This window comes from Hyperolius riggenbachi, chromosome 10 (assembly GCF_040937935.1).
Source record: "Hyperolius riggenbachi isolate aHypRig1 chromosome 10, aHypRig1.pri, whole genome shotgun sequence".
Lineage (NCBI taxonomy): Eukaryota > Metazoa > Chordata > Amphibia > Anura > Hyperoliidae > Hyperolius > Hyperolius riggenbachi.
Window position 1 is genome coordinate 295,688,897 of NC_090655.1, and position 27,098 is coordinate 295,715,994.

Here is a 27,098-nt window from a genome sequence, read left to right on the forward strand (position 1 = left end):
ATATGTAGGCAGGGGTATATGTGCCCAGTATATGTAGTTGGGGGTATATGTGCCCAGTATATCTAGGCAGGGGTATATGTGCCCAGTATATGTAGTTGGGGGTATATGTGAGCAGGAGGGGAGCAGTGCAGAGCAGAGGGAGAGCTGTGGGGAAGTGGGGCCATCTCCCCCCTCCTTCCCTCATCTTAAAGCTCTCCCCTCCAGAACTAAGTGTGGTGCGGCGTTCGGCAGTGGGCGGAACTCTCGCTCCAAGCGCCGGAAGTTCTGGTGCCGCTGCTCTAGACCAGACTAGTGGCAAATCCAACCCGCGCCTGCAACGAGATGGAGGTAAGTTCTGCCAGCTGCTGCACAACACTTTCCACTATATCCGGAGTCAGCGTCACATGGGGGCTAATTAACATGTTTACTATACCCACATTTTTTATTATATCTGGGTTTACTATAGCAGGTATTGGTCCCATATTCTTATAATGCAGAGTGGGCGGGACCTGGAGAGGTAGTGTACTGTACCCGAGTTTATATAAGAAGATTATACTGTATAAGTGACATATCTGGTGGTACACTGCATGCAGTTTGTAGATGAGCTCAGCCATTATCCGCGGCCTTCGCTCTTTCCTGCATGCAATGTCCAACAAGACTGTCATACAAATGAGCTTCTCATCAATCATGTCTCAGTGGGACACAGAAGTATCCAGGACTGCAGATACGAGGCGAGGACACGAGAATGTCTTTACTGTAGCTGCATGGCAACCAGCGAGAGCGGCCATTGTACATCTCAAGCTATCTCAGGGCAGTCTGCACTGGGCTTGGATACTACTGACTAGTGATAGTCAATGCTCATAATGGTGAGTCAATGCTCATAAATCAGAGCTTATTCAGGATTATGCAAATGCCCCATGCAAATTCATGCAGGTTGGAAATGGCTCAACCAAATCTCACCAAAGTAGAATTGGATTGGACCGGTTTCAAGCTGTAGCATACAGAATTGACATAATCCTGTATGAACTCTGAATTCTAGTGACTGAATACACTATAATGAAGCCAGCTTTGGAAAACCTTTTATTAAATACAAGTAAGGTAAGCGGTTGGAGACACCATGGATGCCGTTGGTTGGCAGTCTGTGATTGGCTATCACTTTGTTCCATCTATCTGTGTATGGATCACCATGTGTTTGTTGAGAACAGACTTTGCAATGAAATGTTTTCCACAAATTTGGCAGCCAAAAGGTCTTTCCCCCGAGTGTTTTCTTTCATGGGTATCCAATTCTGACTTGTTAAAGAAGCATTTTCCACACGTGGAACAGAATGAGGGCATAGCATGCGTCTTCTGATGCCGGGCCAGAGATGCCTCGCTATAGAAACAGCCGTTACACACCGGACAGACGCACAGCTTCAGGTCTGTGTGGATAACTTGGTGCTTGACCAGGAAGGACAGCTCGGTAAAACTTTTTCCACACAAAGAACAGATAAAGAGTTTATCAACTGTATGGATGACCTGATGTCGGGCGAGGTCCAGGTTACTCGAGAAGCCTTTGTAGCAGCTAGGACAGTGGTACAGAATCTCCATGGAGTCCTTCTTCTGCCGAACGCTGTACAATGAGGCATTTTCAGGCCCTTTTGCAGGGCCACAGTCCACAGGAATTTCAACCTCATAGGCCAGCAGTTCTGGAGCCTTGTTCGGTGGTGGTTGCTGTGGTGGGTGATCTGAACGTCTATGAAGGCTGCTGGCATTTCCTGGTCTACATGACATAGATTCCTCTTTATCTATAGAAGAGTACTGTCTCGGACTTCCTGAGGAATAGATATTGGGGTGACTGTCTTGTTCAGGAAGAATGTTCTGCACTTTAATACGACTGAAGGTTTCTGCCATCTCCTCTGCGGGTGTATAGGTGTCATCACTGGGGACCTGGATCTCTTCATAGGACTGAGGTTCATCCTTGACCTGAAGAGTTGTGAAATGTTCTGAAGTGTTGTCATCAATGAAGTTATCTTCTTCACTCGAGAGGGGTTCTTCCTTAATGTGAATAGAAAGACGTCCCTCAGAACTTGTTGGAGACTCTCCTCTGTTGGGTATCTCGGAAGCCCCAACCGCCATCATGCTGTCCTCAGCTCCACAGCTTGGGTATACATTGAGAGAAAGAACCTCTTTGGGCATCTTTCCAGCCTCAAGATCATCTGATGGAAACAGAAACATCATGTCACTAAGTTGTATTGCCAAATACTGAGGATTAGAACTTTATTACCATCAGTTAACAGAAGATTAACTACTAAAAAATGTGTTTGATTCTAAACTTTAGTCCCATCCTTTAACCCTTTGCTTGCTGAACACGTACCTACTACTGTCAACAACATACCTAGAAGTGGAGAGGGGAGCCGACCTCATCCTCCCTCTCTCTCCATGGGGCCCCCTCCTGTGCACCCCTTGCAGAGCTGGAGCAGTGGTGCGGTGTGTAATTAATGCACCTGCTCACTCGCTCCATGCAATGTGTCTCCTGCCAGCAGCCGTCTTCTCACACTGCACCACTGCTCCAGTTCTGCAAGGGGTGTCACCTATACCTGGCTACCTATACTGGGAGGACCTATGCCTGGAAACCTAAACTGGCAGCACCAATACCACACTACTTATACTGGGGCACCCATACCTGGCTTTCAATACTGGGGGCACCTATACCTGGCTACCTATACTGGGGGCACCTATACCTGGCTACCTATACTGGGAGGACCTATGCCTGGAAAGCTAAACTGTCAGCACCAATACCAGACTACTTATACTGGGGCACCTATACCTAGCTACCTATACTGGCTTCACCTATATCTGGCTACCTGTACTGGCGGCACCAATACCAGGCTAGCTATACTGGCTGCACCTATATCTCGCTAACTATACTGGGGCACCTATACCTGGCTACCTATACTGGGATTACCTATGCCTGGAAACCTAAACTGGCAGCACCAATACCAGACTACTTATACTGGGTGCACCTATATCTGGTTACCTATACTGGGGGCACCTATACCTGGCTACCTATACTGGGAGGACCTATGCCTGGAAACCTAAACTGGCAGCACCAATACCAGACTACTTATACTGGGGCACCTATACCTGGCTACCTATACTGGCTGCACCTTTATCTGGCTACCTGTACTGGTGGCACCAATACCAGGCTAGCTATACTGACTGCACCTATATCTGGCTACCTGTACTGGCGGCACCAATACCAGGCTAGCTATACTGGCTGCACCTATATCTGGCTAACTATATTGGGGCACCTATACCTGGCTACCTATAATGGGAGAACCTATGCCTGGAAACCTAAACTGGCAGCACCAATACCAGACTACTTATACTGGGTGCACCTTTATCTGGCTACCTATACTGGGATTACCTATGCCTGGAAACCTAAACTGGCAGCACCAATACCAGACCACTTATACTGGGTGCACCTATATCTGGCTACCTATAGTGGGGGCACCTATACCTGGCTACCTATACTGGGAGGACCTATGCCTGGAAACCTAATCTGTCAGCACCAATACCAGACTACTTACACTGGGGCACCCATACCTGGCTACCTATACTGGCTGCACCTTTATCTGGCTACCTGTACTGGCTGGCAGCACCAATACCAGGCTAGCTATACTGGCTGCACCTATATCTGGCTACCTGTACTGGCGGCACCAATACCAGGCTAGCTATACTGGCTGCACCTATATCTGGCTAACTATACTGGCTGCACCTATATCTGGCTACCTGTACTGGCGGCACCAATACCAGGCTACCTATACTGGCTGCACCTATTCCAGGCTAGCAATAGGGGGGTGCAGAGGAAGCGACCTCGTCGAGCCCTTGGGCCAGAGGGGCCCCAAGGGGCCTTCCCTCAACTACAGTATTAGCTCTCTATTGGTCCTGTGCTGATAATAGTCACGTCTATAGATACTTTGAATAGCAGTGATGATTAGCACAATGCTTCCCACCCCCTTCTTGCTCCTCTGACACTGTAGTTGCCATTGGCAGGTTTTGGTGCACCGTATCAATTGTTATGTAGAGAGTGCTTGGGGGGCCCCAATGTAAAACTTGCATCGGGGCCCACAGCTCCTTAGCTACGCCACTGGTTTGCCTTCTTAAAACAGAAGGAATGTGCAATAATTCAGCTATAAGTGAACATCTGTGGTTACCCACAATGCACTGCTACTAAATATGCAAACTTATTTCATTCAAAAATGTTGTTATATCTCCAGAAAAAGTACAACATTTTCTTTCAATGTTCAAGCCCAATTCATTACAGAAAAAACAATATATAATACGTCCTTATTTCAAGTGGGTTTTCTTGTCAAAAATCTTACTTATACCTAAGGAGTGCAAAATGTCTACAAACTGCTTGGCAGGAGGTGTTCATGTTTAGGACAAATCGGCTGGCAGGGAAAGGGTTAAACTGATCTATTTCCCATTTTCAAATGTTAATATGAAGGAAAATGAACCAGACTGGAAAGGCCCAGTGTGGTCTGAACTATAAAACAGTCATTTTTCTTATTAAATCTTTATGGTATGTGTGGCTAGGGGTGTGGTTAGGGGTGTAGCAGGGGCGTGGCATAATTGTCCCTCTTTCTTATCTCAGAAAGTTTGCAGGTATGACACCCTCCAACATTCAGGAGCAATGTACATCGTTGTCCACACACCTACAGATTCCTCTCACTGCAGATGCTTACAGTAAGTGTGTCCTGCAAAGTACAGCGGCCTGTAACACAACAGGGGGAACTTACTAACAGCAGGGGGCAGCACTCTCCTATTATTAGTGCACTGGGCATTATCGGAGTAACGTAACATACGGTACCAATTATCATGCATGCTCCGCACATGGAAGACCACCGCTGCGTCGTGCATCAGCCCCCGAGTCTCCTTCTCATGGACAGGAGCATGTACACAGCTGCTGGGCCACCCTGGGGACTCACTCATCAGCCCCAGAGTCTCCTTCTCATGGACAGGAGCATGTACACAGCTGCTGGGCCCCTTGGGGAATCATCAGCCCCTAAGCCTCCTTCTCATGGACAGGAGCATGTACACAGCTGCTGGGCCACCCTGGGGAATCCATCAGCCCCTAAGTCTCCTTCTCATGGACAGGAGCATGTACACAGCTGCTGGGTCACCCTGGGGAATCACTCATCAGCCCCTAAGCCTCCTTCTCATGGACAGGAGCATGTACACAGCTGCTGGGTCACCCTGGGGAATCCCTCATCAGCCCCTAAGCCTCCTTCTCATGGACAGGAGCATGTACACAGCTGCTGGGCCACCCTGGGGAATCACTCATCAGCCCCTAAGTCTCCTTCTCATGGACAGGAGCATGTACACAGCTGCTGGGCCACCCTGGGGAATCCATCAGCCCCTAAGTCTCCTCCTCATGGACAGGAGCATGTACACAGCTGCTGGGCCTCCCTGGGGAATCATCAGCCCCTAAGCCTCCTTCTCATGGACAGGGGCATGTACACAGCTGCTGGGCCTCCCTGGGGAATCATCAGCCCCTAAGTCTCCTTCTCATGGACAGGAGCATGTACACAGCTGCTGGGCCACCCTGGGGAATCACTCATCAGCCCCTAAGCCTCCTTCTCATGGACAGGAGCATGTACACAGCTGCTGGGCCACCCTGGGGAATCCTCAGCCCCTAAGCCTCCTTCTCATGGACAGGAGCATGTACACAGCTGCTGGGCCACCCTGGGGAATCACTCATCAGCCCCTAAGCCTCCTTCTCATGGACAGGAGCATGTACACAGCTGCTGGGCCCCCTGGGGAATCATCAGCCCCTAAGCCTCCTTCTCATGGACAGGAGCATGTACACAGCTGCTGGGCCACCCTGGGGAATCACTCATCAGCCCCTAAGTCTCCTCCTCATGGACAGGAGCATGTACACAGCTGCTGGGCCACCCTGGGGAATCATCAGCCCCTAAGCCTCCTTCTCATGGACAGGAGCATGTACACAGCTGCTGGGCCACCCTGGGGTATCATCAGCCCCTAATTCTCCTTTCCATGGACAGGAGCATGTACACAGCTGCTGGGCCACCCTGGGGAATCACTCATCAGCCCTTAAGTCTCCTTCTCATGGACAGGAGCATGTACACAGCTGCTGGGCCACCCTGGGGAATCACTCATCAGCCCCTTAGTCTCCTTCTCATGGACAGGAGCATGTACACAGCTGCTGGGCCTCCCTGGGGAATCCTCAGCCCCTAAGCCTCCTTCTCATGGACAGGAGCATGTACACAGCTGTTGGGCCTCCCTTGGGATTCATCATCCCCTAAGCCTCCTTCTCATGGACAGGAGCATGTACACAGCTGCTGGGCCACCCTGGGGAATCATCAGCCCCTAAGTCTCCTTCTCATGGACAGGAGCATGTACACAGCTGCTGGGCCACCCTGGGGTATCATCAGCCCCTAAGTCTCCTTCTCATGGACAGGAGCATGTACACAGCTGCTGGGCCACCCCTGGGGAATCACTCATCAGCCCCTAAGCCTCCTTCTCATGGACAGGAGCATGTACACAGCTGCTGGGCCACCCTGGGGAATCCCTCATCACCCCCTAAGTCTCCTCCTCATGGACAGGAGCATGTACACAGCTGCTGGGCCTCCCTGGGGAATCATCAGCCCCTAAGTCTCCTTCTCATGGACAGGAGCATGTACACAGCTGCTGGGTCACCCTGGGGAATCACTCATCAGCCCCTAAGTCTCCTTCTCATGGACAGGAGCATGTACACAGCTGCTGGGCCTCCCTGGGGAATCATCAGCCCCTTAGTCTCCTTCTCATGGACAGGAGCATGTACACCGCTGCTGGGCCACCCTGGGGAATCATCAGCCCCTAAGCCTCCTTCTCATGGACAGGAGCATGTACACCGCTGCTGGGCCACCCTGGGGAATCATCAGCCCCTAAGTCTCCTTCTCATGGACAGGAGCATGTACACAGCTGCTGGGTCACCCTGGGGAATCACTCATCAGCCCCTAAGTCTCCTTCTCATGGACAGGAGCATGTACACAGCTGCTGGGCCACCCTGGGGAATCCCTCATCAGCCCCTAAGCCTCCTTCTCATGGACAGGGGCATGTACACAGCTGCTGGGCCACCTTGGGGAATCCTCAGCCCCTAAGTCTCCTTCTCATGGACAGGAGCATGTACACAGCTGCTGGGTCACCCTGGGGAATCACTCATCAGCCCCTTAGTCTCCTTCTCATGGACAGGAGCATGTACACAGCTGCTGGGCCTCCCTGGGGAATCATCAGCCCCTTAGTCTCCTTCTCATGGACAGGAGCATGTACACAGCTGCTGGGCCACCCTGGGGAATCACTCATCAGCCCCTAAGCCTCCTTCTCATGGACAGGAGCATGTACACAGCTGCTGGGCCACCCTGGGGAATCATCAGCCCCTAAGCCTCCTTCTCATGGACAGGAGCATGTACACAGCTGCTGGGCCACCCTGGGGAATCACTCATCAGCCCCTAAGTCTCCTTCTCATGGACAGGAGCATGTACACAGCTGCTGGGCCTCCCTGGGGAATCATCAGCCCCTAAGCCTCCTTCTCATGGACAGGAGCATGTACACAGCTGCTGGGCCACCCTGGGGAATCCCTCATCAGCCCCTAAGTCTCCTTCTCATGGACAGGAGCATGTACACAGCTGCTGGGCCACCCTGGGGAATCATCAGCCCCTAAGCCTCCTTCTCATGGACAGGAGCATGTACACAGCTGCTGGGCCACCCTGGGGAATCCCTCATCAGCCCCTAAGTCTCCTTCTCATGGACAGGAGCATGTACACAGCTGCTGGGTAGAGCCGGGACAAGGACCTCCAGCTCCTGAGGGTGAGACACCAAAGTGCGGCCCTCCATCCCGCCCACCCCAGCCGTCACTCACTGATTGCAATTAGACTAAGAGGAGCCCCAGGAACCCCCCCCCCCCCTCCTCAATCTCTAATTATCTGGCTTCCAGTCACTGCAAGGGATCCCTTTTTCTCATTTCTCTTTGCATCAAACACAATAGGTGAATGATAGCTGAGTGAGTTAGGCGCCCCCTCCTACACTGAGCCCTGAGGCTGGAGCCTCTCTCGCCTCTGCCTCGGCCCTGTGCCTCCTCCTACACTGCGCCCTGAGGCTGGAGCCCATCTTGCCTTGGCCCTGCTGCTGGGCCACCTTGGGGAATCGCTTTACACCGGCATTTTTCACAATTTGGGGCAGGAACGCCATATTACTGAACTAATATAAAAACCAGGGCTGTGAAGTCGGTCCAAAAATCTAACGACTCCGACTCCTCAGTTTAGGATTCCACCGACTCCGACTCCTCTAATTTGCATATTAAAATTTTGTTGATTAACAGTACGTAACGTGAAATTAGTCTCTTAACTGCCAACGCTTAGGAATTTTACAAGACAACTGAAGTGAGAAGGATATGTAGACTACTATATTTATTCCCTTTAGACTAAAACTAGTCCTTGGTAAGAGTACTTGTAAAAGGTGCAAACCGGAACAAAGAACATCTATCAGGCCCTAGGCAATGTAAGTGTGGGATGTAAGAATGATGTGCAGGTACTCTGCAGGGGAATGAGGTGATTCTTCCTCTATTACACATTCTTCATGCACAATCTGAGCATGGATCAGGCCCTAGGCAATGTAACTCTAGGTACATGTAAGAGTGATGTGCAGGTACTCTGCAGGGAATGAGGGGATTCTTCCTCTATTACACATTCTTCAGGCACAATCAGAACATCTATCAGGCCCTAGGCAATGTAACTGTGGGTACATGTAAGAGTGATGTATAGGTGCTCTGCAGGGGAATAAGGAGATTCTTCGTCTATTACACATTCTTCATGCACAATCAGAACATGGATCAGGCCCTAGGCAATGTAACTGTGGGTACATGTAAGAGTGATGTGCAGGTACTCTGCAGGGGAATGAGGAGATTCTTCCTCTATTACACATTCTTCAAGCACAATCTGAACATGGATCAGGCCCTAGGCAATGTGACTGTGGGTACATGTAAGAGTGATGTGCAGGTACTCTGCAGGAGAATGAGGGTATTCTTCCTCTATTACACATTCTTCATGCACAATCTGAACATGGATCAGGCCCTAGGCAATGTAACTGTGGGTACATGTAAGAGTGATGTGCAGGTACTCTGCAGGGGAATGAGGGGATTCTTCCTCTATTACACATTCTTCAGGAACAATCTGAACATCTATCAGGCCCTAGGCAATGTGACTGTGGGTACATGTAAGAGTGATGTGCAGGTACTCTGCAGGAGAATGAGGGTATTCTTCCTCTATTACACATTCTTCATGCACAATCTGAACATGGATCAGGCCCTAGGCAATGTGACTGTGGGTACATGTAAGAGTGATGTGCAGGTACTCTGCAGGGGAATGAGGAGATTCTTCCTCTATTACACATTCTTCATGCACAATCTGAACCAGGTTTATGGGTGACAGACAACACCTCTGTGTTCAATGTGCACAGCATTCTCAGTGGATTCCCTGCAGCTCTGTGGGGAGTGCATATGTAGAGTATAGTACTACTGCGTAACAAAGTAAACCTGAGACAGATGAAATTAAAGTTTTATACATACCTGGGGCTTCCTCCAGCCCCCTTCAGGCTAATCAGTCCCTCGCTGTCCCCCTCCGCCACCTGGATCTTCTGCTATGAGTCCAAGTACTTGAGCCAGTCTGGCGTAGTGTTCATGCACACACTCCGCCGCCAGGAGCATACTACACCTGTGCAGCACTATTGCGCAGGTACAGAATGTTCCTGGCTGTGGGAGCGGCATGTGGCCGGACAGCGCTGACTGGCTGAATTACCAGGACTCATAGCAGAAGATCCGGGTGGTGGAGGACAGCGAGGGACTGATTAGCCTGAAGGGGGCTGGAGGAAGCCCCAGGTATGTATAAAACTTTACTTTTCATCCGTCTCAGGTACCCTTTAATTCGTAGTCACCAAACCAAATTTTAACAACATATCAAATTATTTGATTTCATGAGCAAAGGGAGTGCATACATTTGCATAAATCAGCATCAATGCAGAATTATTTCCATCTCGTTGACCATCTCTATTAGTGACACGGCTACACATCAGGCTTTATTCTTACAGCATAGATGTTATTTAGTATATATAGGAGATTCCTGTGTACACATCATATATACAGTCACAATCAGATGTGTATATCTGACTTTAAAAATACAGGGACTGCTTTATTGAAGCAGCACAAGTAACTCATTTTGATTGGTTTATTTCATTTTTGTGGACTAAGCACAGCTATTACTGTATATATACTGAATATATACATTATTTTTAATGACTATTATCTGAGAAATAGAAAATTTTATCATATTTTCTATTTTAATTACAGTTACAAATTCATTAGGAGTCGGAGTCGGTGCATTTTTTCCCGACTCCGACTCCAGGCACCCAAAATTGCTCTGACTCCGACTCCACAGCCCTGATAAAAACTGGGAAATGTAATAGCAGTTTTTCCAAACATAAACAGCCCTGTGAACAGCACACTTCCCTGATGTCAATTCTTACCAGGAGATGGTGGGGCGAGGAGGTCCTCCAACAGGATGTCCTTGTAGAGGTCCTTGTGTCCTTCTACATACTGCCACTCCTCCATGGAGAAATACACGGTGACATCATCACACCTTATAGGAACCTGAAACACAAAATGGTACAGTAACCACCCAGACAAGCCCCTTGTGTTACTGGATAATATCCCATAATTCCCTACTCACCACCCAGACACACCCCTTGTGTTACTGGATAATCTCCCATAATTCTCTGCTCACCACCCAGACACGCCCCTTGTGTACTGGATAATATCCCATAATTCCCAGCACCTCTCACCACCCAGACACGCCCCTTGTGTTACTGGATAATGTCCCAGAATTCCCTGATCCCCACCCAGACACACCCCTTGTGTTACTGGATAATATCCCATAATTCCCAGCACCGCTCACCACCCAGACACGCCCCTTGTGTTACTGGATAATGTCCCATAATTCCCAGCACCTCTCACCACCCAGACACGCCCCTTGTGTTACTGGATAATATCCCATAATTCCCAGCACCGCTCACCACCCAGACACACCCATTGTGTTACTGGATAATGTCCCATAATTCCCAGCACCTCTCACCACCCAGACACACCCCTTGTGTTACTGGATAATGTCCCATAATTCTCAGCACCTCTCACCACCCAGACATGCCCCTTGTGTTACTGGATAATGTCCCATAATTCCCTGCACCTCTCACCACCCAGACACGCCCCTTGTGTTACTGGATAATGTCCCATAATTCCCTGCTCACCACCCAGACACAACCCTTGTGTTACTGGATAATGTACCATAATTCCCTGCTCACCACCCAGACACGGCCCATGTGTTACTGGATAATATCCCATAATTCCCAGAACCTCACACCACCCAGACACGCCCCTTGTGTTACTGGATAATGTCCCAGAATTCCCTGATCCCCACCCAGACACACCCCTTGTGTTACTGGATAATGTCCCATAATTCCCAGCACCTCTCACCACCCAGACACGCCCCTTGTGTTACTGGATAATATCCCATAATTCCCAGCACCTCACACCACCCAGACACGCCCCTTGTGTCACTGGATAATATCCCATAATTCCCAGCACCTCACACCACCCAGACACGCCCCTTGTGTTACTGGATAATATCCCATAATTCCCAGCACCTCTCACCACCCAGACACGCCCCTTGTGTTACTGGATAATGTCCCATAATTCCCAGCACCTCTCACCACCCAGACACGCCTCTTGTGTTACTGGATAATGTCCCATAATTCCCAGCACCTCTCACCACCCAGACACGCCCCTTGTGTTACTGGATAATGTCCCATAATTCCCAGCACCTCTCACCACCCAGACACGCTTCTTGTGTTACTGGATAATGTCCCATAATTCCCAGCACCTCTCACCACCCAGACACGCCCCTTGTGTTACTGGATAATGTCCCATAATTCCCTGCACCTCTCACCACCCAGACACGCCCCTTGTGTTACTGGATAATGTCCCATAATTCCCTGCATCTTTCACCACCCAGACACGCTCCTTGTGTTACTGGATAATATCCCATAATTCCCTGCTCACCACCCAGACACGCCCCTTGTGTTACTGGATAATGTCCCATAATTCCCTGCTCACCACCCAGACACGCCCCTTGTGTTACTGGATAATGTCCCATAATTCCCAGCACCTCTCACCACCCAGACACGCCCCTTGTGTTACTGGATAATATCCCATAATACCCAGCACCTCTTACCACCCAGACACGCCCCTTGTGTTACTGGATAATGTCCCATAATTCCCTGCTCAACACCCAGACACGCCCCTTGTGTTACTGGATAATGTCCCATAAGTCCCAGCACCTCTCACCACCTAGACACGCCCCTTGTGTTACTGGATAATGTCCCATAATTCCCTGCTCACCACCCAGACACTCCCCTTGTGTTACTGGATAATCTCCCATAATTCCCAGCACCTCTCACCACCCAGACACGCCCCTTGTGTTACTGGATAATCTCCCATAATTCCCAGCACCTCTCACCACCCAGACACGTCCCTTGTGTTACTGGATAACGTCCCATAATTCCCAGCACCTCTCACCACCCAGACACGCCCCTTGTGTTACTGGATAATATCCCATAATTCCCAGCACCACTCACCACCCAGACACACCCCTTGTGTTACTGGATAATATCCCACAATTCCCAGCACCGCTCACCACCCAGACACACCCCTTGTGTTACTGGATAATGTCCAATAATTCCCTGCTCACCACCCAGACACGCCCCTTGTATTACTGGATAATGTCCCATAATTCCCAGCACCTCTCACCACCCAGACACGCCCCTTGTGTTACTGGATAATGTCCCATAATTCCCAGCACCTTTCACCACCCAGACACGCCACTTGTGTTACTGGATAATACCCCATAATTCCCTGCACCTCTCACCACCCAGACACGCCCCTTGTGTTACTGGATAATATCCCATAATTCCCAGCACCTCTCACCACCCAGACACGCTCCTTGTGTTACTGGATAATATCCCATAATTCCCAACACCTCTTACCACCCAGACACGTCCCTTGTGTTACTGGATAATGTCCCATAATTCCCTGCTCACCACCCAGACACGCCCCTTGTGTTACTGGATAATGTCCCATAATTCCCAGCACCTCTCACCACCCAGACACGCCCCTTGTATTACTGGATAATGTCCCATAATTCCCTGCTCACCACCCAGACACACCCCTTGTGTTACTGGATAATATCCCATAATTCCCTGCACCTCACACCACCCAGGCACGCCCCTTGTGTTACTGGATAATGTCTAATAATTCCCTGCTCACCACCCAGACACGCCCCTTGTGTTACTGGATACTATCCCATAATTCCCAGCACCTCACACCACCCAGACACGCCCCTTGTGTTACTGGATAATGTCCCATAATTCCCTGCTCACCTCCCAGACACGCCCCTTGTGTTACTGGATACTATCCCATAATTCCCAGCACCTCTCACCACCCAGACACACTCCTTGCGTAACTAGATATTGTCCCATAATTCCCTGCTCACCCCCCAGACACACCCCTTGTGTTACTGGATAATGTCCCATAATTCCTTACTCACCACCCAGACACACCCCTTGTGTTACTGGATAATGTCCCATAATTCCTTACTCACCACCCAGACACGCCCCTTGTGTTACTGGATAATGTCCCGTAATACCCAGCACCTCTCACCACCCAGACACGCCCCTCGTGTTACTGGATAATGTCCCATAATTCCCTGCTCACCACCCAGACACACCCCTTGTGTTACTGGATAATGTCCAATAATTCCCTGCTCCCCACCCAGACACGCCCCTTGTATTACTGGATAATCTCCCATAATTCCCAGCACCTCTCACCACACAGACACGCCCCTTGTATTACTGGATAATGTCCCATTGTGACGCCGTCGATATGACATATCGAATGCGTCATGGAGTTACCAACGCTAGTTCTTCGCAAACCACCCAAACTGACAGTTTTTTGGGTTTAAATACACTTTTTTTTTTCCCGTCACCAAAGGGCTGGAGAAATCCTTTCATGGCCAGTTAATTAGCCTGCTGTTGAAAAGATTCTCTGCCAGCACAGGGGACCCCCTGAGGTGTTTATGACCTCATCCATCAGGTGAAGGGTAGATATCAGTTGACAGAAGCTCATAAATGTTAGCTCCTCCAGACTGCTAGGAACCGATCACAGCAGGGGGTTCTCTCAGGATTACCTCAGCTGAAGGATCAAGGAGATTCCATCTCCCAGCTGACCTTTCTGTGATCTCACAAATATGAAATCCATCTTTTGCCATAAAGATGGCTTTCCAAATAGGCAACGGCCTTAAGAACCCGCTTATTCTGAAATTCGGAACCAACCACACGATTGGATGTTTCTGAATTCAAGGTAAGCCCTGCCAAAGCAGAGATATACATTTTGGGGTCACCGTTCACTCTAAACCCCCCAAGTTTGGTATCAACGTTCTTGATAAATTCTGACAAACCTAAAAATGTTATTAGATTTAACACAACTTGTACGGTTTGCAGATGAGCACACTTATCATGATTCAGGTAAAATTTTGTCTCTCTGAGAGGGGCAGAGATCTCCTATTCCAAAGAGGTGTGTGATCCACGCCCCCTAACCCCTCCTTGCTGGAGTGGGGGCTATAACCAGACAGAGCCCAGAAAGCTCTGTGTCCTTTACCTTCAATCTGATGCCTAGTAACATCCTGGCAGCCCGCAAGGACGCGGGCAAACCCTCCCTCTTGGAACTTCCTAACAAAGGCCTGTTGGCCGCATGGCAACCGCCATTTTGGGACTTTCGCCAAAGACTTGCGATTGCCGCATGGACTACCAATAACGGTATTTGAACTGTGTATATTAAGACATTCTGTTCTCTTTTCCTCTCTTCTCTCTGTCAATCTGTTCTAAAATAAGCTGTGTGTATGTAGTTTAGAAATAAACTAACGATTTTATCGTTCAGTCTTGTGCCTGTTCTGGTCATCTGATTGCTGCTATAACGAATCTGCCCTCTGAAGAGTCAGTCATACTACCGCATTGTTTAATGATTTGCTTATAAATTGTTGATTTGCTAGCTAGGTTGTAAATAACCGTTTCTTCCTTCTAGGATTAGCTAGTACCAGATTTCCTGTGCGAAATCGATAACTTCGTTTCTCGATTATAAATACAATTCGAGATTGCATCATATAGGGACCCAGTAACCTTTCTTTAACGTCACATTGCTCACAGTCTTTAAGCCGTCGGAAGTGACTATTCCCCGAACGGTGACTTGAGCGTGTTGAACGTGATAGGGCTAGCTACCATATTATGATAGCGGGAGTCTCTTTCCTCCCTGAACTTGAGAGAGTGGTGGCAGTTTACTTTATTTACCCGATTTCCAGCGCGAAATCGATATTTTTTTGTTTACCGATTGTACATACAATCAGAATTGTACATGTATGGGCACCTCCAACCAATCTTAACCGTTTACTACGCACACAGTGAATTTGCCTCCAGCAGTCTCTAGTGCATGAGACCTGCATGGCAACAGTGGCCTAGTAATACGGGATTGGTGGATGTTTGTCCCATTACATATTGTCGGCAGCTGCGCGACCAATCTGTATTGTCAGTCTGTTCACCGTACTTCCTGCGTATGCTTACGGGAGCAGATTAGACGGGATTGGCACGCTCTGTCGCCTTTTTCTTTCTTCCCTCTGACGATCCAGCAACCGGTCTCGTTGTCCGTCTGCGCCCGTACTTCCTGCGTACGCTAACGGGAGCAGATCTCAACGGGATCGAGGGGCTGGATTGTCACACCCATAATTCCCTGCTCACCACCCAGACACGCCCCTTGTGTTACTGGATAATGTCCCATAATACCCAGCACCTCTCACCACCCAGACACACCCCTTGTGTTACTGGATAATATCCCATAATTCCCTGCTCACCACCCAGACACGCCCCTTGTGTTACTGGATAATGTCCCATAATACCCAGCACCTCTCACCACCCAGACACACCCCTTGTGTTACTGGATAATATCCCATAATTCCCAGCACCTCTCACCACCCAGACACACCCCTTGTGTTACTGGATAATATCCCATAATTCCCAGCACCTCTCACCACCCAGACACGCCCCTTGTGTTACTGGATAATGTCCCATAATTCCCTGCTCACCACTCAGACACACCCCTTTGTGTTACTGGATAATCTCCCATAATTCCCTGCTCACCACCCAGACACACCCCTTGTGTTACTGGATGATGTCCCATATCTCCCAGCACCGCTCACTTCTCCTGTCAGCAGCTCTGTGATCTGGTTGGTCAGGTCCAGGATCTTCTGCTCGTTGTGTTGCTCTGGTGTTAGAGATTGTGGTGGCGACATAGACATGGAATTCTGTTTCCGACAGAATCCTTCCACCACTTGTAACCTGTTGTTGCGTGGATCTCGCCCGCCTGGCTTCTTGACTATGATATAGTCCTGCAAAGGAAAGAGGAAATTACAGAAGGCTCACACAACATCCACAGATGCTAAGGGAATTCAGCCACCTGGTCCGCATGGCATACATCCTCGGGTGCTAAGGGAATTCAGGCACCTGTCCAGGATGGCATACATCCTCGGGTGCTAAGGGAATTCAGGCACCTGTCCCGGATGGCATACATCCTCGGGTACGAAGGGAATTCAGGCACCTGTCCCGGATGGCATACATCCTCGGGTGCTAAGAGAATTCAGGCACCTGGCCCGGATGGCATATATCCTCGGGTGCTAAGAGAATTCAGGCACCTGGCCCGGATGGTATTTATCCTCGGGTGCTAAGAGAATTCAGGCACCTGGCAGGGATGGCATATATCCTCGGGTGCTAAGAGAATTCAGGCACCTGGCCCAAATGGCATACATCCTCGGGTGCTAAGGGAATTCAGGCACCTGGCCCGGATGGCATACATCCTTGGGTGCTAAGGGAATTCAGGCACCTGGCCCAGATGGCATACATCCTCGGGTGCTAAGGGAATTCAGGCACCTGGCCCGGATGGCATACATCCTCGGGTGCTAAGGGAATTCAGGCACCTGGCCTGGATGGCATACATCCTCGGGTGCTAAGAGAATTCAGGCACCTGGCCCGGATGGCATACATCCTCGGGTGCTAAGGGAATTCAGGCACCTGGCCCGGATGGCATACATCCTCGGGTGCTAAGGGAATTCAGGCACCTGGCCCGGATGGCATACATCCTCGGGTACGAAGGGAATTCAGGCACCTGTCCCGGATGGCATACATCCTCGGGTGCTAAGAGAATTCAGGCACCTGGCCCGGATGGCATATATCCTCGGGTGCTAAGGGAATTCAGGCACATGGCCCAGATGGCATACATCCTCGGGTGCTAAGGGAATTCAGGCACCTGGCCCAGATGGCATACATCCTCGGGTGCTAAGGGAATTCAGGCATCTGGCCCGGTTGGCATACATCCACAGGTGCTAACGAAATTCACGTACCTGGCCCGGATTGCATACATCAGTGCCGGCCTTTGGGGGGGGGGGGGGGGACACGTGGGGCAATCGCCCCAGGCCCCACACCCAGCAGACCTATTCCCTGCTCTGCACGAACGCAGTTAGGTCCCGGGTGGCCGCATAGTATGAATCTCTGGCCTCCTACTTCCTTCTCTCCAGTACAGTACTCGTAATCACAGCTCCTCCCCCGAGCCAATAGAATGGATCGAGGCAGCTGTCCCCGCCCCTACAACAAGTTTTGTGCCAGCTGCAGCCCGCCTGTAATTAATGTAACCCTTTCAGCTCTGAAGTGCAGCCAGAGGTAATGAAGTGCAACAGATAAGTAAAAATCAGTGAGCTGCTCAACACTGCTGCTGCTACATGATGCCTGTCAGAGCATATATATATATATATATATATATATATATATATATATATATATATATATATATATATATATATATATATATATATACACAAACACATATTATATATATATATATATATATATATATATATATATATATATATATATATATATATATATATATATATATATATATATATATATATATATATATATATATATATATATACTTATTTCCTGAATTGTAACCTGTATATGTGTATGATAGATATTTCCATATAAGTTCCCTGAAGCGTACCCTTGCAATGCCTGTTGTGTAATGTAGTACAGAGGTTTGCTGTATGTACAACTGCTATGCTTTTAAACTGCCGGACTTGAATGTTACACAAGCTTTGATTCTATAATTACATTTCTGTTTCCCTGACCTTCCTCCAGCCCCCAGTATGTTGCGGGCTCCCTCAGTGTGCGTCCAGTTCTGACCATTCCTCCGCTGCCGACTGTGATGCTCGGCGACTACTGTGCATGTGTGGCCCTGGCTGTGCATGTGCTTGGTCTCGTTCCCATGGATGGTAGTGCTCTGAGCCTGCACAATTACAAGGTGATGAACGCTCCTGGCCATTGGAACAAGACCAAGCACAAGTATGGCCAGGGCAGTGCATGCACAATAGTCCCCAACTACCAGGGTGAGCAGCGGAGGAGCGGATGGGACTGGATGCACATTGAGTGATGCTACAACCTACAGGGGCTGGAGGAAGACCAAGCACAAGCATGGCCAGGGCAGTGCATGCACAATAGTCCCCAACTACCAGGGTGGGCAGCGGAGGAACGGATGGGACTGGATGCACATTGAGTGATACTACAACCTACAGGGGCTGGAGGAAGACCAAGCACAAGTATGGCCAGGGCAGTGCATGCACAATAGTCCCCAACTACCAGGGTGGGCAGCGGAGGAACGGATGGGACTGGATGCACATTGAGTGATACTACAACCTACAGGGGCTGGAGGAAGACCAAGCACAAGTATGGCCAGGGCAGTGCATGCACAATATTCCCCAACTACCAGGGTGGGCAGCGGAGGAACGGATGGGACTGGATGCACATTGAGTGATGCTACAACCTACAGGGGCTGGAGGAAGACCAAGCACAAGTATGGCCAGGGCAGTGCATGCACAATAGTCCCCAACTACCAGGGTGGGGAGCGGAGGAACGGATGGGACTGGATGCACATTGATACTACAACCTACAGGGGCTGGAGGAAGACCAAGCACAAGTATGGCCAGGGCAGTGCATGCACAATAGTCCCCAACTACCAGGGTGGGCAGCGGAGGAACGGATGGGACTGGATGCACATTGAGTGATGCTACAACCTACAGGGGCTGGGGGAAGACCAAGCACAAGTATGGCCAGGGCAGTGCATGCACAATAGTCCCCAACTACCAGGGTGGGCAGCGGAGGAACGGATGGGACTGGATGCACATTGAGTGATACTACAACCTACAGGGGCTGGGGGAAGACCAAGCACAAGTATGGCCAGGGCAGTGCATGCACAATAGTCCCCAACTACCAGGGTGGGCAGCGGAGGAACGGATGGGACTGGATGCACATTGAGTGATACTACAACCTACAGGGGCTGGAGGAAGACCAAGCACAAGTATGGCCAGGGCAGTGCATGCACAATAGTCCCCAACTACCAGGGTGGGCAGCGGAGGAACGGATAGGACTGGATGCACATTGAGTGATACTACAACCTACAGGGGCTGGAGGAAGACCAAGCACAAGTATAGCCAGGGCAGTGCATGCACAATAGTCCCCAACTACCAGGGTGGGCAGCGGAGGAACGGATGGGACTGGATGCACATTGAGTGATGCTACAACCTACAGGGGCTGGAGGAAGACCAAGCACAAGTATGGCCAGGGCAGTGCATGCACAATAGTCCCCAACTACCAGGGTGGGCAGCGGAGGAACGGATAGGACTGGATGCACATTGAGTGATACTACAACCTACAGGGGCTGGAGGAAGACCAAGCACAAGTATAGCCAGGGCAGTGCATGCACAATAGTCCCCAACTACCAGGGTGGGCAGCGGAGGAACGGATGGGACTGGATGCACATTGAGTGATACTACAACCTACAGGGGCTGGAGGAAGACCAAGCACAAGTATAGCCAGGGCAGTGCATGCACAATAGTCCCCAACTACCAGGGTGGGCAGCGGAGGAACGGATGGGACTGGATGCACATTGAGTGATGCTACAACCTACAGGGGCTGGAGGAAGACCAAGCACAAGCATGGCCAGGGCAGTGCATGCACAATAGTCCCCAACTACCAGGGTGGGCAGCGGAGGAACGGATGGGACTGGATGCACATTGAGTGATACTACAACCTACAGGGGCTGGAGGAAGACCAAGCACAAGTATGGCCAGGGCAGTGCATGCACAATAGTCCCCAACTACCAGGGTGGGCAGCGGAGGAACGGATGGGACTGGATGCACATTGAGTGATACTACAACCTACAGGGGCTGGAGGAAGACCAAGCACAAGTATGGCCAGGGCAGTGCATGCACAATATTCCCCAACTACCAGGGTGGGCAGCGGAGGAACGGATGGGACTGGATGCACATTGAGTGATGCTACAACCTACAGGGGCTGGAGGAAGACCAAGCACAAGTATGGCCAGGGCAGTGCATGCACAATAGTCCCCAACTACCAGGGTGGGGAGCGGAGGAACGGATGGGACTGGATGCACATTGATACTACAACCTACAGGGGCTGGAGGAAGACCAAGCACAAGTATGGCCAGGGCAGTGCATGCACAATAGTCCCCAACTACCAGGGTGGGCAGCGGAGGAACGGATGGGACTGGATGCACATTGAGTGATGCTACAACCTACAGGGGCTGGGGGAAGACCAAGCACAAGTATGGCCAGGGCAGTGCATGCACAATAGTCCCCAACTACCAGGGTGGGCAGCGGAGGAACGGATGGGACTGGATGCACATTGAGTGATACTACAACCTACAGGGGCTGGGGGAAGACCAAGCACAAGTATGGCCAGGGCAGTGCATGCACAATAGTCCCCAACTACCAGGGTGGGCAGCGGAGGAACGGATGGGACTGGATGCACATTGAGTGATACTACAACCTACAGGGGCTGGAGGAAGACCAAGCACAAGTATGGCCAGGGCAGTGCATGCACAATAGTCCCCAACTACCAGGGTGGGCAGCGGAGGAACGGATAGGACTGGATGCACATTGAGTGATACTACAACCTACAGGGGCTGGAGGAAGACCAAGCACAAGTATAGCCAGGGCAGTGCATGCACAATAGTCCCCAACTACCAGGGTGGGCAGCGGAGGAACGGATGGGACTGGATGCACATTGAGTGATGCTACAACCTACAGGGGCTGGAGGAAGACCAAGCACAAGTATGGCCAGGGCAGTGCATGCACAATAGTCCCCAACTACCAGGGTGGGCAGCGGAGGAACGGATAGGACTGGATGCACATTGAGTGATACTACAACCTACAGGGGCTGGAGGAAGACCAAGCACAAGTATAGCCAGGGCAGTGCATGCACAATAGTCCCCAACTACCAGGGTGGGCAGCGGAGGAACGGATGGGACTGGATGCACATTGAGTGATACTACAACCTACAGGGGCTGGAGGAAGACCAAGCACAAGTATAGCCAGGGCAGTGCATGCACAATAGTCCCCAACTACCAGGGTGGGCAGCGGAGGAACGGATGGGACTGGATGCACATTGAGTGATACTACAACCTACAGGGGCTGGAGGAAGACCAAGCACAGGTATGGTCAGGGCAGTGCATGCACAATATTCCCCAACTACCAGGGTGGGCAGCGGAGGAACGGATGGGACTGGATGCACATTGAGTGATACTACAACCTACAGGGGCTGGAGGAAGACCAAGCACAAGTATAGCCAGGGCAGTGCATGCACAATAGTCCCCAACTACCAGGGTGGGCAGCGGAGGAACGGATGGGACTGGATGCACATTGAGTGATGCTACAACCTACAGGGGCTGGAGGAAGACCAAGCACAAGTATAGCCAGGGCAGTGCATGCACAATAGTCCCCAACTACCAGGGTGGGCAGCGGAGGAACGGATGGGACTGGATGCACATTGAGTGATACTACAACCTACAGGGGCTGGGGGAAGACCAAGCACAAGTATGGCCAGGGCAGTGCATGCACAATAGTCCCCAACTACCAGGGTGAGCAGCGGAGGAACGGATGGGACTGGATGCACATTCAGTGATACTACAACCTACAGGGGCTGGAGGAAGACCAAGCACAAGTATGGCCAGGGCAGTGCATGCACAATAGTCCCCAACTACCAGAGTGGGCAGCGGAGGAACGGATGGGACTGGATGCACATTGAGTGATACTACAACCTACAGGGGCTGGAGGAAGACCAAGCACAAGTATGGCCAGGGCAGTGCATGCACAATAGTCCCCAACTACCAGGGTGGGCAGCGGAGGAACGGATGGGACTGGATGCACATTGATGCTACAACCTACAGGGGCTGGGGGAAGACCAAGCACAAGTATGGCCAGGGCAGTGCATGCACAATAGTCCCCAACTACCAGGGTGGGCAGCGGAGGAACGGATGGGACTGGATGCACATTGAGTGATACTACAACCTACAGGGGCTGGAGGAAGACCAAGCACAAGTATGGCCAGGGCAGTGCATGCACAATAGTCCCCAACTACCAGGGAGGGCAGCGGAGGAACGGATGGGACTGGATGCACATTGAGTGATACTACAACCTACAGGGGCTGGAGGAAGACCAAGCACAAGTATGGCCAGGGCAGTGCATGCACAATAGTCCCCAACTACCAGGGTGGGCAGCGGAGGAACGGATGGGACTGGATGCACATTGAGTGATACTACAACCTACAGGGGCTGGAGGAACACCAAGCACAAGTATAGCCAGGGCAGTGCATGCACAATAGTCCCCAACTACCAGGGTGGGCAGCGGAGGAACGGATGGGACTGGATGCACATTGAGTGATACTACAACCTACAGGGGCTGGAGGAAGACCAAGCACAAGTATGGCCAGGGCAGTGCATGCACAATAGTCCCCAACTACCAGGGAGGGCAGCGGAGGAACGGATGGGACTGGATGCACATTGAGTGATACTACAACCTACAGGGGCTGGAGGAAGACCAAGCACAAGTATGGCCAGGGCAGTGCATGCACAATAGTCCCCAACTACCAGGGAGGGCAGCGGAGGAACGGATGGGACTGGATGCACATTGAGTGATACTACAACCTACAGGGGCTGGGGGAAGACCAAGCACAAGTATGGCCAGGGCAGTGCATGCACAATAGTCCCCAACTACCAGGGTGGGCAGCGGAGGAACGGATGGGACTGGATGCACATTGAGTGATACTACAACCTACAGGGGCTGGGGGAAGACCAAGCACAAGTATGGCCAGGGCAGTGCATGCACAATAGTCCCCAACTACCAGGGTGGGCAGCGGAGGAACGGATGGGACTGGATGCACATTGAGTGATGCTACAACCTACAGGGGCTGGAGGAAGACCAAGCACAAGTATGGCCAGGGCAGTGCATGCACAATAGTCCCCAACTACCAGGGTGGGCAGCGGAGGAACGGATGGGACTGGATGCACATTGAGTGATACTACAACCTACAGGGGCTGGAGGAAGACCAAGCACAAGTATGGCCAGGGCAGTGCATGCACAATAGTCCCCAACTACCAGGGTGGGCAGCGGAGGAACGGATGGGACTGGATGCACATTGAGTGATACTACAACCTACAGGGGCTGGGGGAAGACCAAGCACAAGTATGGCCAGAGCAGTGCATGCACAATAGTCCCCAACTACCAGGGTGGGCAGCGGAGGAACGGATGGGACTGGATGCACATTGAGTGATACTACAACCTACAGGGGCTGGAGGAAGACCAAGCACAAGTATGGCCAGGGCAGTGCATGCACAATAGTCCCCAACTACCAGAGTGGGCAGCGGAGGAACGGATGGGACTGGATGCACATTGAGTGATACTACAACCTACAGGGGCTGGAGGAAGACCAAGCACAAGTATAGACAGGGCAGTGCATGCACAATAGTCCCCAACTACCAGGGTGGGCAGCGGAGGAACGGATGGGACTGGATGCACATTGAGTGATACTACAACCTACAGGGGCTGGAGGAAGACCAAGCACAAGTATAGCCAGGGCAGTGCATGCACAATAGTCCCCAACTACCAGGGTGGGCAGCGGAGGAACGGATGGGACTGGATGCACATTGAGTGATACTACAACCTACAGGGGCTGGGGGAAGACCAAGCACAAGTATGGCCAGGGCAGTGCATGCACAATAGTCCCCAACTACCAGGGTGGGCAGCGGAGGAACGGATGGGACTGGATGCACATTGAGTGATGATACAACCTACAGGGGCTGGGGGAAGACCAAGCACAAGTATGGCCAGGGCAGTGCATGCACAATAGTCCCCAACTACCAGGGTGGGCAGCGGAGGAACAGATGGGACTGGATGCACATTGAGTGATACTACAACCTACAGGGGCTGGGGGAAGACCAAGCACAAGTATAGCCAGGGCAGTGCATGCACAATAGTCCCCAACTACCAGGGTGGGCAGCGGAGGAACGGATGGGACTGGATGCACATTGAGTGATGATACAACCTACAGGGGCTGGAGGAAGACCAAGCACAAGTATGGCCAGGGCCGCGCATGCACAATAGTCCCCAACTACCAGGGTGGGCAGCGGAGGAACGGATGGGACTGGATGCACATTGAGTGATACTACAACCTACAAGGGCTGGAGGAAGACCAAGCACAAGTATGGCCAGGGCAGCGCATGCACAATAGTCCCCAACTACCAGAGTGGGCAGCGGAGGAACGGATGGGACTGGATGCACATTGAGTGATACTACAACCTACAGGGGCTGGAGGAAGATCAAGCACAAGTATGGCCAGGGCAGTGCATGCACAATAGTCCCCAACTACCAGGGTGGGCAGCGGAGGAACGGATGGGACTGGATGCACATTGAGTGATGCTACAACCTACAGGGGCTGGGAGAAGACCAAGCACAAGTATAGCCAGGGCAGCGCATGCACAATATTCCCCAACTACCAGGGTGGGCAGCGGAGGAACGGATGGGACTGGATGCACATTGAGTGATACTACAACCTACAGGGGCTGGAGGAAGACCAAGCACAAGTATGGCCAGGGCAGTGCATGCACAATAGTCCCCAACTACCAGGGTGGGCAGCGGAGGAACGGATGGGACTGGATGCACATTGAGTGATACTACAACCTACAGGGGCTGGAGGAAGACCAAGCACAAGTATAGCCAGGGCAGCGCATGCACAATATTCCCCAACTACCAGGGTGGGCAGCGGAGTAACGGATGGGACTGGATGCACATTGAGTGATACTACAACCTACAGGGGCTGGAGGAAGACCAAGCACAAGTATAGCCAGGGCAGTGCATGCACAATAGTCCCCAACTACCAGGGTGGGCAGCGGAGGAACGGATGGGACTGGATGCACATTGAGTGATACTACAACCTACAGGGGCTGGGGGAAGACCAAGCACAAGTATGGCCAGGGCAGTGCATGCACAATAGTCCCCAACTACCAGGGTGGGCAGCGGAGGAACGGATGGGACTGGATGCACATTGAGTGATACTACAACCTACAGGGGCTGGGGAAGACCAAGCACAAGTATGGCCAGGGCAGTGCATGCACAATAGTCCCCAACTACCAGGGTGGGCAGCGGAGGAACGGATGGGACTGGATGCACATTGAGTGATGCTACAACCTACAGGGGCTGGAGGAAGACCAAGCACAAGTATGGCCAGGGCAGTGCATGCACAATAGTCCCCAACTACCAGGGTGGCCAGCGGAGGAACGGATGCACATTGAGTGATGCTACAACCTACAGGGGCTGGAGGAAGACCAAGCACAAGTATGGCCAGGGCAGTGCATGCACAATAGTTCCCAACTACCAGGGTGGGCAGCGGAGGAACGGATGGGACTGGATGCACATTGAGTGATGCTACAACCTACAGGGGCTGGAGGAAGACCAAGCACAAGTATGGCCAGGGCAGTGCATGCACAATAGTCCCCAACTACCAGGGTGGGGAGCGGAGGAACGGATGGGACTGGATGCACATTGAGAGATACTACAACCTACAGGGGCTGGAGGAAGACCAAGCACAAGTATGGCCAGGGCAGTGCATGCACAATAGTCCCCAACTACCAGGGTGGGCAGCGGAGGAACGGATGGGACTGGATGCACATTGAGTGATACTACAACCTACAGGGGCTGGAGGAAGACCAAGCACAAGTATGGCCAGGGCAGTGCATGCACAATAGTCCCCAACTACCAGGGTGGGCAGCGGAGGAACGGATGGGACTGGATGCACATTGAGTGATGCTACAACCTACAGGGGCTGGAGGAAGACCAAGCACAAGTATGGCCAGGGCAGTGCATGCACAATAGTCCCCAACTACCAGGGTGGGCAGCAGAGGAACGGATGGGACTGGATGCACATTGAGTAATACTACAACCTACAGGGGCTGGGGGAAGACCAAGCACAAGTATGGCCAGGGCAGTGCATGCACAATAGTCCCCAACTACCAGGGTGGGCAGCGGAGGAACGGATGGGACTGGATGCACATTGAGTGATGCTACAACCTACAGGGGCTGGGGGAAGACCAAGCACAAGTATGGCCAGGGCAGTGCATGCACAATAGTCCCCAACTACCAGGGTGGGCAGCGGAGGAACGGATGGGACTGGATGCACATTGAGTGATACTACAACCTACAGGGGCTGGAGGAAGACCAAGCACAAGTATAGCCAGGGCAGCGCATGCACAATATTCCCCAACTACCAGGGTGGGCAGCGGAGGAACGGATGGGACTGGATGCACATTGAGTGATGCTACAACCTACAGGGGCTGGAGGAAGACCAAGCACAAGTATGGCCAGGGCAGTGCATGCACAATAGTCCCCAACTACCAGGGTGGGCAGCGGAGGAACGGATGGGACTGGATGCACATTGAGTGATGCAACAACCTACAGGGGCTGGAGGAAGACCAAGCACAAGTATGGCCAGGGCAGTGCATGCACAATAGTCCCCAACTACCAGGGTGG

The 27,098-nt window shown here is 51.4% G+C and overlaps 1 protein-coding gene across 3 annotated transcripts in view; it reads right to left on the reverse strand.

Annotated features, from left to right (window-relative positions):
- Positions 1–1,046: 1,046 nt before the first annotated feature.
- LOC137535633 (oocyte zinc finger protein XlCOF7.1-like) overlaps positions 1,047–27,098 on the reverse strand; it is an 87,644-nt gene continuing 61,592 nt past the window's right edge. For 2 of the 3 annotated variants that reach the window (XM_068257492.1, XM_068257491.1), the window contains exons 3-5: positions 16,368–16,556; positions 10,540–10,663; positions 1,047–2,174 (exon numbers count right to left, since the gene is read on the reverse strand). In XM_068257492.1, the coding sequence (XP_068113593.1) occupies positions 1,132–2,174; positions 10,540–10,663; positions 16,368–16,556 (1,356 nt within the window). In that variant the 3' untranslated portion in view covers positions 1,047–1,131. Of the gene's footprint in view, positions 2,175–10,539; positions 10,664–16,321; positions 16,557–27,098 lie in introns of those variants that run through there. The other variant, XM_068257493.1, reaches the window with a different exon arrangement.